At 37.1% G+C, this 14,100-nt stretch overlaps 1 protein-coding gene across 13 annotated transcripts in view; it reads right to left on the bottom strand.

Moving 5' to 3' along the window:
- TANC2 (tetratricopeptide repeat, ankyrin repeat and coiled-coil containing 2) overlaps window positions 1-14,100 on the bottom strand; it is a 379,268-nt gene that overhangs the window by 102,061 nt on the left and 263,107 nt on the right. Inside the window, exon 1 of one of the 13 annotated variants that reach the window (XM_045044012.1) lies at window positions 7,853-7,916. The exons of the other annotated variants lie outside the window; for them this stretch is intronic. Within the exon in view, the coding sequence (XP_044899947.1) occupies window positions 7,853-7,877 (25 nt within the window). The 5' untranslated portion in view covers window positions 7,878-7,916. Of the gene's footprint in view, window positions 1-7,852; window positions 7,917-14,100 lie in introns of those variants that run through there. 13 annotated transcript variants of the gene reach the window in all.

Raw genomic sequence — 14,100 nt, 5'->3', positions numbered from 1 at the left:
GAATGATTACTTTGCATTAAAAAAAGATAACAATTCCAAAAATAGTGCAAACAATTAAAAATACAAAGTCAAACTCTAAAAAGAGAAGAAAATAGTTTCCCATATCAGTTTTAAAATGTCCCAAATTTTCACTAAAAAAAAGGGGGAGCTGTGGAGCTTCAGCTACATAATCGCTTATAAGTTCCTGATTCTCATCTCTTTACCGAAACTTACACTTTTAAAATTCCTAACTCTAAGCTGATATAACGCTGTATGTTAACTAACTGGACTTAAAGACAAAAGAAAAAAAAATCCATAACTATAATTACAGAATTCAGTGAAAAATTTGACTTTAACTTGCTAAATATATTCTTTTTAATTCTAATTCTTGTAGCTTATAGTCTATTTCACCTTTCTTAAACATTACTTTATTGAGCTATACTTCATAGATCATAAAATTCACCCTTTTAAAGTATACAATTCAGTGGTTTTCAGTACAGTTGACCCTTGAACAACATGCGGGTTAGGGGAACTGATGCCTCTTGGAGTTGAAAATCCACAGGTTAACTTTTGATGCCCCCTAAAACTTTACTATATATTTCTGGTAACATAAACAGTCAATTAACCTATATTTTGTATGTTATACATACTATACGCTATATTCTTACAATAAAGTAAGCTGGAGAAAAGAAAATGTTAGTAAGAAAATCATAAAGAGGAGAAAATACATGTACAGTACTGTCTACAAAAGTGAACCAGCACAGTTCAAATCTGTGTTGCTCAAGGGTCAACTATACATTCACAAAATTGTGAAACCATCTCTATTGAATCCCTAAACATTTCTATCATCCCCCAAAGAAAACTCTATACTCATTAGCTGTGACTCCATAGTCCCCCTTCCTTCCAGCCCCTGGCAACCAGAGACCTCCTGTCTTTACAGATTTGCCTATTCTGGACATACAGAATTCTGGACATACAGATTTGCCTATTCTGGACAATAAACATTACGTAATATGTGGCCGTTTGTGTCTAGCTCACTTAGAATAATGTTTTTGAGGTTCATTCATGTTGAAGCATGTATCAGGACTTTATTCTTGTTATTGTTGAGTAATATTCCATTATGTGGCTACATCACCTTTTGTTTATCAATTTATCTGACAAGTAATCTGATTTGTTTCCACTTTTTGGCTATTATGAATTATGCCGGTATAAACATTCACGTACAAGTTTTTGTGTACATATGTTTTCAGTTCTCTTGGGTGTGTATCTACGAGTGGTACTGCTGAGTCACTTGGAAACTCTATGTTTAACTTTTTGAGAAACTGCCAAACTGTTCTATTTTGCTTTTGCTATTTTTTACAGGAGTAATATATATTCACTATAGAAAATTTTAGGAATAGCAGATAAACAAGATAATAATTGTACTCCCAGTAGCCAGAGAGAAACATTATTCACATATATTCTGAGTTTTTCTCTGTACCACAAATACTTATTTTAAAAACCTCAAATGAGATCATACTATAGATCCTGTTTCATAATCTGTTTTTTTTCACTTAGCAATTCCAAAGTTCTGAAAAAGTTGATTCTGTCAGACGTGCCAGCTTAGTGGTTGCTTCCGTGGTGGGACTGATTCCTGGAGCTCCTTACTCCACCGCTTTCCATGTCACTTGATAGTAGGTGACTGCTACCCACTTGGAGCTTCCAGAGCACCTGAGTGTGCTCAGTGGGCACCCAGAGAGTTACTCTGAGCTCGGGGTGAGCAGTGATAGGATTCCCCGGGAGGAATGAAAATAGGTCAGTTGGCTTGAGGTGAGTCTAACTAGGCCTAGCGAGACCTAAAGTCACACAGCTGGTTTCAGAACTAGAAATAAAACCTAATTCTGGCTCAAAAATCCAGGCTTTGTCTATTATGTTGTAGCTGCTCTATAGGATGTCACTTTAAATCTGAAAGTGACATGAATGATCCCATGGATGACCAGGACTGATTAGGCCTAGCTGATGGGCTAAGCTGTCTTCTTTCTCTTTCACCTCTCCTGTGCTTCCCTTTAGGAAGTACATGTTTGGCCGGAAATGACCTTTCCAGAGAGAGAAGAGCTGTAGAAACTTTCATTTGATTTCTGAACTAACAGACTTATCTCTTCAGGTCCAAGATTACTTTATATTTTGTATCAAAAGGGGCTTTCGTGAACATGACCAATGCTAATTTATAATATGGAGTATGCAATTCAAATTGCAATTGAAATGCTTAAGTTTTTGAGAAAAATTCTCTTAAGATAACTTGTTCTCCTGTTGACGTAATCTCTCATCATATTTTATTCTACTGAGAAAGCTCTGACATTTTAAAAAGTTATTTAAAAAATTTTCTAAAAATGTAATCAATTCACAAAAGCCTCAAGGGAAGAACAGATAAAATTAGCCCAGTACCATATGGTAAAACAACTGTAGATGCCAAGAACAGCCTAGAAACAATTTCTGTACCTCAGAACCTAAGGCTTTTGTCAGCTCTATATGATAAAAGAGAGCCCTACTTCCTATGTTCAACAATAAATTTAGGGCATACGAACAAGAAAGCACTTTGGCCTGCATTGTGGGACATGGAGGTAATGGATGTTCTCTGTGGAGTTCATATTCCTTAATAAATGTTTGTTTGGGGTACCAGCTGGCTTCCAAGAGATTTTCTAAGGCACAAACACTGAAATAATCTATGAGAAATTACCACTGCAACTACAGCTGAGCTAAGGGGAAAAAAATGAGCTAATCCATACCACTTAGTAATGTGTGTGGCTTTCTTACCCCTGGCACTCAAGAGTTGGCAGTCCTTGGGCAGCAAGACCATCCCGTCCCTCTCAAAGCATTCTACTAAAGTATAGCAATATCCGTAATTTACTTCAAAATTCATAAAAAAAGATGCATGGGTAAAGAGATGGGCAGTTGGATAGATGATAAGACAGCAAAGTGTTAATGATACAATCAAGGCGGTGCGTATATGAGTGCTGATTGTTAGGTTCTTTCTTTTTTGGTGTATCTGAAAATTTTCCTAATAAAATGTTGAAGGAAAAAACATGGAAAGGAATCACATTTCAATACGACACACAAATAAGACAAGCTTTGGAAAGTAGTTTTTAAAAGGGTTTAATAACAACTCCAGACTCAGATGGGTGTGGGCACCTCTTCAGTGTGTGCATCTCTTCAATGCAAATCAGGCTTGAGGCAGACAAATGAGTTCTCTCTAGGAAACGGTCTCTGTGAGACCATCAATAAGTATAACTACACATCTAGGCTTATCGAGAAAATGGACCTTTCTTTCACTGAAGCAAAGTGTAAACATTAAAAAAACAATAACACAAAGTGCACTGAGGCTAACAGATCAGCTCTGCCCAAATGCAAGTACAAACAGCTGCAGTAAGTGGAAAAGGAGAAGGGGAAGTGGAGGCAAACGAGCTCTAACTGGACTTAGACTAAAGCATATTTACTCATGGAAAACAATCATGAATCATCCTAAAAGAAGTCAGTCCCAGGCCTGGCAGAAGAAAGGGTGTGTGTGATACAGCCAAGGCCTGGTGCAAACAGGACAGGGTTGTCTTTCCTAGCATTCTCCCACAATGACTGTAAAGTCTAGCCTGGAAGTACCTCTGTTCCTTTAACAAAGAATAGTTTCAGCCTCATCCTTAGGATTCAGGACATGTGTGCCCTTGTCGACACAAAGCAGAGAAACACATGTGCTTCAGACAAAACCTGATATCACCTCAGTCTCAAACATAAGTCAAAAAACATGCTTATTTTTTTCTTCAGAAATGCTTAAAGCAGGGCAGGAGTTGATTTGTCTACTGAATTTTGAGAAAGTTCACTCTACCATTTACAGGAGTCGAATCTCTTTAGGGTCTGTTGTTTATTCCGGCTGCTCTGGATAGGATTCCAGTAGGCAGCTATTCCTACACCAGGAAATGAGTTTCTAAAGAATGTAAAGCAATTTGAAGAAGGTCCTAAAAGACAATCTAAAGATAACAGTCTGAGAAACGTTCACTACAGATAACTGCTGTTTGAGAAAAAAAAAAAAAAAAAAAAGAAAAGGTTAAATAAAGCAGAATCACTTTTCAGGTCAACAAGGAAACACAGCACAGTAGGTAAAACTAGAGTCAGAGCTAGGATCCCTCGGTGTGTATCCCGTCTCTGTTACTTACTGGCTGTGTGACCTTAGGACAATTACTTGTGCTCCTGAGATCTCAGTTTTCCTCATTTTAAAAGTAGGGATAACAATGATACTGTGGGGATTAAATGAGTTAATATATGTGACATGCCTAGGAAAGTATCTGGTGGTTAACTGAGTTAGCTGCTACCACCATCGACACCATCAAGACAAAAAGACATCCAGAGTAACCATAACCACCGCCCCCCCTTCCCTGACACACTCATTTAAAACAAAACTCAGAAAAAGGATACTGAGAACATACTGACTCTCTTTAAACCCTCTTCCCTTCTTCCTTTTACTACCCAACATTGTGAAAGAGCCGTTTGCTCTCTTCACTTGCGCAGCAATCATGCATTCTAGCCTGACTTCCTCTCATATTATTCAGCAGTATATCTGCTGACACTGTTTTGGTTAAAGTCACTGAAGTATGATTGTAGGAAGTATAATTGTTAAGTATGATGATTTCTTTTCCCAGTCCTTGTGCTTCCTAACCACTCCTCAGTCTTTAACACTTTTAACTAATCCCCACTTTTTGAAATACATTCCCCTCTTAGGCTTAACATGACAACATTTTCTTCTAGTTCTTTTTTTTTTTTTTATAAGTATTTATTTGTTCACTTAAGTAATCTCTACACCCAACACGGGGCTCGAACTCATGACCTTGAAATCTTCTGACTGAACCAGCCAGGCGCCCCTCTTCTACTCTTTTAGTCCTCTCCTTCTGATGTATCTTTAATAGTTCCTCCTCTTCTGCCCATCCCTAAGATAATGCCAATAGTAGGTTCTATATTTCATTGTTTTGTTCTTCGTGATCTCCCTGGATAGTCTCAAAGGAATAGACTAATAGCTTTCACAACTATCTAAGTGGTGATGGTTTGTATTTCTATTCCAGACCTCATTCCCACACTCCTACACAGCATGTCCAACTATTTACAAAAGTTATCCTATTTGACTTTCTGATAGAAACCTCAAACTTCAAATGTTTCAAAGTTACTGTCTCACTCACCTTAATCTTTCTATTCCATTTATTAATAACTCAGTTAATGAAGTATCACCCATTTGCCTGGTCTTCCCAGATAGAAACTTGGCACTCATCAGGATTTCTTCTTCCTTAACCTTTACATCTAATTTGTCACAAGTCCTCTCAATAGTTCTTGAGGACTATTTCTCAGATATAATTCCTTTTTTTCTTTCCTATTCCACTGCTACTAGAGTGGCGTACCCTTGGAGGAGGTGCTGATCACTCTAAGTCTCAGTTTTGTCATCTGTAAAACGAGGATAAGAAGAGTATCTACCCCATTAGGTTAAATGAGAACATGTATGTTAAGTTCTTAGCTTAGAATCTTAATCCTCAATGACTGTCAGTCACATAGTTTAGGTTCTCAACATCTCTTGCTTTTACTATATCCTTAAAGAGGCTTTTATTCCTCCCATATATAGAGCTACCAAATCTCTAACATGATCATGTCAACCTCCACACTCTAACCCACAAGTCGTCATCTCACCGAGCCTATTAAGTTAGGCTCCGAGCCTAACTCAAAGTTAATCACCAAGCCTATTAAGTTCTTATTAACTAGTACAGTTCTTTTCATTCGGTAGGTATATTCAATAACATTTAACAAATGAATTCATGAATGAAAATAGTTAATATGGATTTTCCATCCTTAACCACAGGGAAATATGTATACACTTTGCTTTGGTAGAACAGGAGGGCTTGAGGGAGGCAGTTATAGGATGCAAATAGAGGTCTTTGAAAATCACTGCTCTGTACTATAATAATAAAAAGAAATGGATCATTTGTTTGGCACCTTTCAGGGATACATTTCTGTTTAAAGGCAACTATCATAAACCAGTGGACCATTAAATAGCAGGACAAAGAAGAAACAAATGTTATTTTCCAAGCTCTGTGAATATCACAGGAAGGCCTGGGTATTGACCAAAGCACCACAATCAAGAATACTATTCCTACAGGAAGCTGGGTGAAGGGAGGAAATAGTGTCTTAGAGCTAACGCCCAGAGAGGACAGGATAGCTAGCTATTTCAGAGAGGACAGGATAGCTATTTTCTTTAAAAAAATTTTTTTTAAAGTTTATATATTTTTGAGAGAGAGAGAGAGAGAGAGAGAGAGAGAGAGAGAGAGAGAGAGACCAAGCATGAGTGGAGGAGGGGCAGAGAGAGAGGGAGACACAGAATTCCAAGCAGGCTTCAGGCTCTGAGCTGTCAGCACAGAGCCTGACGTGGGGCTCAAACTCACAACTGTAAGATCACAACCTGAGCCGAAGTCAGACACTTAACCGACTGAGCCACCCAGGCACCCTATGGATAGATATTTCTAAAGACTATTCTTGTTTTCTTTTAGAAAAGTTACTGAGAAAGCTGGAGCCACACAAATCAGTTTAGTAACTGAAGTCTTGCTAATGCTACATGTAAGATTTATTCTTGTGCTAGAAATGACCATATTTAATTCTGCATCACTACATGTACAATACATAGTTTAGTTCAAAGAACTCAATTCTAACTACCAAGCTAGTCATTTTCTTTTTAAAGTATATATGTATTTTTAAATAATTATTTATTTTTGAGAGAGAGAGAGAGAGAGAGAGAGAGCGAGTGCGCAAGGGAGGGGCAGACAGCGAGGGAGACACACAATACGAAGCAGGCTCTAGGCTCTGAGCTGTCTGCAAAGAGCCTGATGGGGGGCTCAAACTCACGAACCGTGAGATTATGACCTGAGCCAAAGTCAGTCACTTAACTGACTGAGCCACCCAGGCACCCCTCAAGCCAGTCATTTTCTTTTTTTTATTATATGAAATTTATTGTCAAATTAGGTTTCCATACAACACCCAGTGCTCATCCCAAAAGATGCCCTCTTCAATGCCCATCACCTACCCTCCCCTCAAGCCAGTCATTTTCTAATGAGAGATGAGTTTATGCTCTGGTCCACTTCACCTATAATTTTCTTTTTAAAGCTATGACATGAATTTCTATTCCTGCCCAAGATGGAGTGAAAAGGACTATATTTACCCTCCTACCCAAAACAATCCCCAAACAGACTTCTAAACAAAGTATATAAAACAATGGTTTTCAAGACACTAGACATAGTCAATGAAAAATAATGATTCCTGAGACAGGGAAAACAAATAGGCAAATCCTATGCTCACTTACTGCCTTAAAAGAATTTCCAGACCATGATGTAGGGAGGGAAAACCCAGTCTGATGCTGGCAGACTCCCTGAGTTGAGGATATGGAACTGAGAATTCAGCAAGGCCAAGGCAGCAAATGTTCAAAGGAAAGAGTTCTGAGAAGGTGAGAGCAAAACAGTAATAATTCTGGAGATGTGTGAAAAGTAGAGTACTGATTAGCACATATATGTGAGAAAATTGCCCCAAGCCAGGAAATGACCTATCCAAGAGGATTAGAGGGAAAACAGCCTGCTGCTTTCATAGGGCCAGAAATAGTGCCTGTTACTTGCAGCCAGAATGGGAAACCTCACAATTTACAGGACACTGGCTAGGATATCCAGAAAGGTCTTGTCTCAGCAGTATAGAAATTTAAGACATATAATAAATATTGTTCTGGGTCTACTCAACAAATCTTAAGGACCCAAAATTAATCATATTGTTTTCAAATAACTTCAACATTCCTGAAAAAAGTTGAAGCATATTTATAAGAATACAGGGGTACCTGGGTGGCTCAGGTGGTCGGACATCTGACTTTGGCTCAGGTTGTGATCTTACGGGCCCTGTGCTGACAGTTGGGAGCCTGGAGCCTGCTTCGGATTCTAGGTCTCCCTCTCTCTCTGCCCCTCCCCCACTCGGCTCTCTCTCAAAAATAAACATTAAAAAAATTAAAAAAAAAAAAGAATACAAAAATATCTAACATTCAGTAAGGTAAAATCTACTATGCCTGGCATCCAAACAAAGATTGTCAGGCATGCAGAGAGGCAGGAAAAAAAGAACCACAATTAGGAGAAAAATCAATCAAGTGAAACTGATCCAGAACTGACACTGATGTTAGAATTATCAGAGAAAGATATTAAAATAGTAATTATAACAATATTCTATGTGTTCAAAAGTAGAGATATGGGAGATATAAAAGACCGAAGTAAACTGTCAGGAAAAAAACCCTACAACAACAGAAATGAAAAATATACTAGATGAAATTACTGATTTAACAGTACAGAAGAAAGGATGAGTGACCTTAAAGACATAGGAATACGAACTATCCAAAATTAAACATACAGAGAAAAAACATCCTCTAAAATAAAAAAAGCATCAGTGAACTGTGAGACAACTCCAAGTGGGCAAATATAACTAGTAAGGTGGGTGACAGAAAATATATTTAAAGAAATCATAGCTATAAAATTTCTAAATCTGATGAAAGCTATAAACTCACAGATCCAAGAAGTTCAATGAGCCCAAAGTCCAAGACATATGAAGAAACTGACAAGGCATGACATAATCAAATTACTCAAAACCAGAGATAAAAAGAAAAATCTTAAAAGCAGCCACAGAATAAAAAGACATATGAAGTACAGAGGAACAAAAGATAAGGATGACAGCAGATTTCTGGTCAGAAACAATGCAAATAAGAAGACAGTGGATGAAGAAGTTGCTGCGGGCAAGATCAAAGAGGTTTTTGCCTGCTTTCTCCTCGAGGATTTGGATGGCTTCCTGTCTTACATTGAGGTCTTTCATCCATTTTGAGTTTATTTTTGTGTATGGTGTAAGAAAGTAAGAAAGTGGTCCAGGTTCATTTTTCTGCATGTCGCTGTCCAGTTTTCCCAGCACCACTTGCTGAAGAGACTGTCCTTATGCCATTGGTTATTCTTTTCCTGCTCTGTCAAAGATTAGTTGGCCATACATTTGTGGGTCCATTTCTGGGTTCTCTATTCTGTTCCATTGATCTGAGTGTCTGTTCTTGCGCCAGTACCATACTGTCTTGATGATTACAGCTTTGTAGTATAGCTTTGATCTTGCCCGCAGCAACTTCTTACTCAACATGTCTCCAGAGGCAAGGGAAACAAAAGCAAAAATGAACTATTGGGACCTCATCAAAATAAAAAGCTTCTGCACAGTGAAGGAAACAATCAGCAAAATTAAAAGGCAACCCACAGAATGGGAGAAGATATTTGCAAATGACATATCAGATGAAGGGTTAGTATCCAAAATGTATAAAGAACTTATCAAACTCAATACCCAAAAAACAAAGAATCCAGTGAAGAAATGGGCAAAAGACATGAATAGACACTTCTCCAAGGAAGACATCAGGATGGCCAACCGACACATGAAAAAATGCTCAACATCATTCATCGTCAGGGAAATACAAATCAAAACCACAATGAGATACCACCTTACACCTGTCAGAATGGCTAACATTAACAACTCAGGCAATGACAGATGTTGGCGAGGATGCAGAGAAAGAGGATCTCTTTTGCATTGTTGGTGGCAATGCAAGCTGGTGCAGCCACTCTGGAGAACAGTATGGAGGTTCCTCAAAAAACTAAAAATAGAACTACCCTACGACCCAGCAATTACACTACTAGGCATTTAACCACGGGATACAGGTGTGCTGTTTTGAAGGGACACATGCACCCCCATGTTTATAGCAGCACTATCAACAATAGCCAAAGTATGGAAAGAGCCCAAATGTCCATCGATGGATAAATGGATAAAGAAGATGTGTTGTTTGTATATATATATGTGTGTATACACACACACACACACACACACACACACACACACACACACACACAATGGAGTATTACTTGGCAATGAAAAAGGATGAAATCTTGCCATTTGCATAACTATGTGGATGGAACTGGAGGGTATTATGCTAAGTCAAATTAGTCAGAGAAAGACAAAAATCATGACTTCACTCATATGAGGACTTTAAGAGACAAAACAGATGAACATAAGGGAAGGGAAACAAAAATAATATAAAAACAGGGAGGGGGACAAAACAGAAGAGACTCATAAATATGGAGAACAAACTGAGGATTGCTGGAGGGGTTGGGGGAGGGGGGATGGGCTAAATGGGTAAGGGGCATTAAGGAATCTACTCCTGAAATCTTGTTTCACATTTGCTAACTCATTTGGATGTAAATTAAAAAAAAAAAAGGAAGACATTGGAACTACAGCTTTAAATTATAGAAAGGAAAAAAAAACTTAAAATTCTATACCCAGTGAAAATTTAAATTTATCTTTCAAAAGTAATGGTGAAATAAAGACTTTTTCAGAAATATAAAAGCTGAAAAGATTAATCAGCTGCAGATCCACAATACAAGAAATGTTAAAAGTCCTCCAGGCAGAAGAAAAATGTCACTGGGTAGAAATATGGATTAACACAAAGAAATGAAGAACACCAGAAATGAGAATTACAAATCTTAAAAAAATTCTTTGTGGTCTTTACAACAAATGGTGTTTGAACAATTGGATACCTATATGCAAACAACAACAACAACAACAAAACAAAAAACCCCAAAACAAAAACAAAACCCAACAACAAAACCTCAAAAAACCACTTTCACATATGTCATGCACCATATATAAAAATTAAAATTAATCATAGACCTCAATGTAAAACCTAAAATTGTAAAGTTTCTGGAAGAAAATATAGGAGAAAATATTTATGACCTTTGGTTAGTCAAATAAATCTTAGACACAACACAGCCATCATGACAAAAATTCATAAATTGGATTTCTAAAAGCTTCAGTCCTTCAAAAGACACTGCTGAAGAGAATGAAAAGACAAGCCATACTATGAGAAAAAATATTTGCAAAGCCTATATCTGATAAAGGACTTATATCCAAACTATATAATAAACTCTCAAAACTTAATAACAAGAAAAGAAACCCAATAAAAAGTGGACAAAATATTTGAACAGATGCTTCTTCACCAAAGAAGATACTCATTTGGTGGTAAATAAGCACACAAGATCATCAATATAAGTACAATGTCATACAGATCTCTACAACTTTCTCACCTGGCATGACTAAAACTTTACACCCATTGAATAGCAACTCATTTTCCCCTCCCTGCAGGCCCTAGCATCTGCCATTCTATTTTGTGCTTCGTGGAGTGTGACTACTTTAGATACCTTATATGAGTGAAATCATGTGGTATTTGTTCTCCTGTGGTTGGTTTAACTTAGCATAATGTCCTCAAAGTTCATCCATGTTTTAGCATGTGACAGTATTTCCTTCTTTTTTAATGGCTGAATAACATTCTACCATATGTATATGGCACATTTTCTTTACACATTTATCCATCAATGGATATTTAGGTTCTTTCCACCTCTTAACGATTGTGAATAATGCTGGAATGAACATGGGAGTGCACATATCTCTTTGGGATTCTGATTTCAGGTTTTTTTTTGATATATACCCAGGCGTGTGATTGCTGGATCATATGGTAGTTTTATCTTTAATTTTCTGAGGAACCATTGTGCTGCTTTCCATAGTGGCTGCACCATTTTGCCTTCCTAACAACAGTTACCAAGGGTTCCAATTTCTCTATCTCCTTGTCTTGTTCTTTTCTTTGTATATGTGTGTTTTCCAACAGCCATTCTAACAGGTGTGAGGTGATCTATCATTGTGATTTTCATTTTCATTTCCTTCACAAGTAGTGATGTTGAACATCTTTTCAAATACCTGTTGGCCACTTGTAGGTTTTCCTTGGAGAAATGTCTATCCAAGTCCTTTGCCCATTTTAAAAATCGGGTTATTAATTTTTTTGCTATTGAGTTACAGGAGTTCCTTATATATTTTGGTTATCTACTCTTTATCAGTTATATGGTTTGCAAGTATTTTCTCTCATTCCACAAGTTGCCTTTTTACTCTCTTTTTAAGTACTCTAAAAAGATATCCATATATGTTTCATATTATAATTCAACTTTCCCCTCCTTATCTTAAACATAGTTTAGTATGTTTATTTATCTATTTCTTCTTTGTTAATTACTCTACCTGTCCTTGTTATGGTTCAGTTAACTCAGCTAAAAACACACTGAGTTGCTGTCTGGGACTCTATATGGAAAAGGGTCTGACTGTACAGATTATTGTGTTAATTCTCAACTAGGATGGAAGTGATTTTAGTCCTTGTTTTTGAATAAGTTAATAAAATTCATTAAGTGCTGTCTAGGCAGTTTCTCATGCATTATCTAATATATCTACTCCTTTAGTTCTTGTCCACCACCTGTTCTGTTTCATGGTCCATCTGGCAGTGTCCATTTTGAGGAACAGTATCAATAGAGTGAATTTTTAAGGTACTAAAAAACCATAATCTGTCTTCTCCCAAACTACTTATTTTTCTGGTTTCTGTATTAGAGAAGGATGACAGCGATGATAACTGTAAGACAGAGAAATGACATTATCTGAGCTGCTTTTTAGAAGGATTAATCTGGCAAGCCAGGCATCAGCTTGATTCAAACATGGAAAAGACCAGAGGAGGGAGACAAGCTAATTAGCTGTACTGAGAATGGAGAACATGGGAAGAATGTGAGAACCCAGGAGAGCAGAATCCTCAGGGCATCATAAGTGACTGGATGTAGGAGATAATGAAGACAGTGATTCAAAGATGACTTCAAGAATTAAAGCCAGGTGAGAGGAAAATTGGGGCACTATTAATAGAAATGGGGAAGTAGGAGCTAGTTTGGGCTGAGTCACACTGGTACCTTGTCTGATCAGAGCCGCCACAGTCATTGGCAGTTAGTGCTGATATGCAGTTCTCTCCCCCATACCTAATGCATTAGAGTCCTGAGTATCTACAATAAACCATTGTATTGTTACATTATTACATGACTTACTGCTTTTTATATTATACTGTCTATAACACTGTACAGTACCATGGTTAAGAGCACAGGCTCTGGAGTCTGCCAGATATGAAATGAATCCTGGCACTGCCCATGACTAGACATGTAACCTTAGGCAAGTTATTTAACCTCTCTAAATCCTGTCTCCTTATTACCACTGCTTAGATCAAAGGGTTGCGAGGATTAAGTAAGAACACGTATAAAGCTCTTAGCACTGTCTCTACAAAGAATAAGAACTTCAGTAAATGCAAGCTATCATTTTTATATCTGTTTAAAAGTGTCCCATTCTCAACATTTGTCGTAACGTTTCAAGAAGTCCATTGTATCCTACTAATGCGGGGATAAAAAAGGGAAGAGGCTTATTTTACTCTAGTAAATAATACTTTGAGTCTCTGAATAACTGCATATTAAATTTCAGCTCTCTGACATAGGTCTTAAAGGAAAACATTTGTTGAGAAAAATCTGGAGTCACTGCTGACTGGAATTTTCGGGAAGGGAAGAAAGATCTCTGGAAAATAATAAAAGAAATCGGGAAAACCTAACTCTCTCAAATGTCACTTTTTATTGGTTTCCTCATGTTGAATACCTCAAAATGTAGAGAAAATATAAAAACAGTAAAGCTTTTAAAATGTGAAACATTTTATAAAATAATTATGTAACTATGTCAACATAGTTTTGTGCTATTAAATTGTTGGCCTTGAAGGTGAAACCTGAGATTTATTTTTATTGGAGCATCAAAACTGGTTAATTACTTGAAATTTAAGATTAAACAATTTTAAGTGAACATTCAGTGATGAAATAGCCATGGTCCTACAAAGGAAATTCTCCAGTTCTATATTTTGTTTTATCTTGGGAAGTTATTCCATAAAAAAACTTTTAGATACAAGATTGTAAAGCTTGTATCATTTTACAGAATCAAAAAATGTTTTTGCAAAGTGTTACCTAAGTAAATTTACTCGTGATATGATTACTTTAATAATATTTATTCACTTTTGGAGAAAATAATGATAGATTAACTGGGAAGGCGATTCTTTAAACCTAATTTAGCTCAGGGGCGCCTGGGTGGCTCAATCGGTTAAGCATCCAGCTCTTGATTTCGTTTCAGGTCGTGGTCTCTTGCTTT

This window comes from Felis catus, chromosome E1 (assembly GCF_018350175.1).
Source record: "Felis catus isolate Fca126 chromosome E1, F.catus_Fca126_mat1.0, whole genome shotgun sequence".
Taxonomy (NCBI): Eukaryota; Metazoa; Chordata; class Mammalia; order Carnivora; family Felidae; genus Felis; species Felis catus.
The sequence above is the reverse complement of the archived record's forward strand: the minus strand, read 5'-3'. Positions and strand labels throughout refer to the sequence as shown.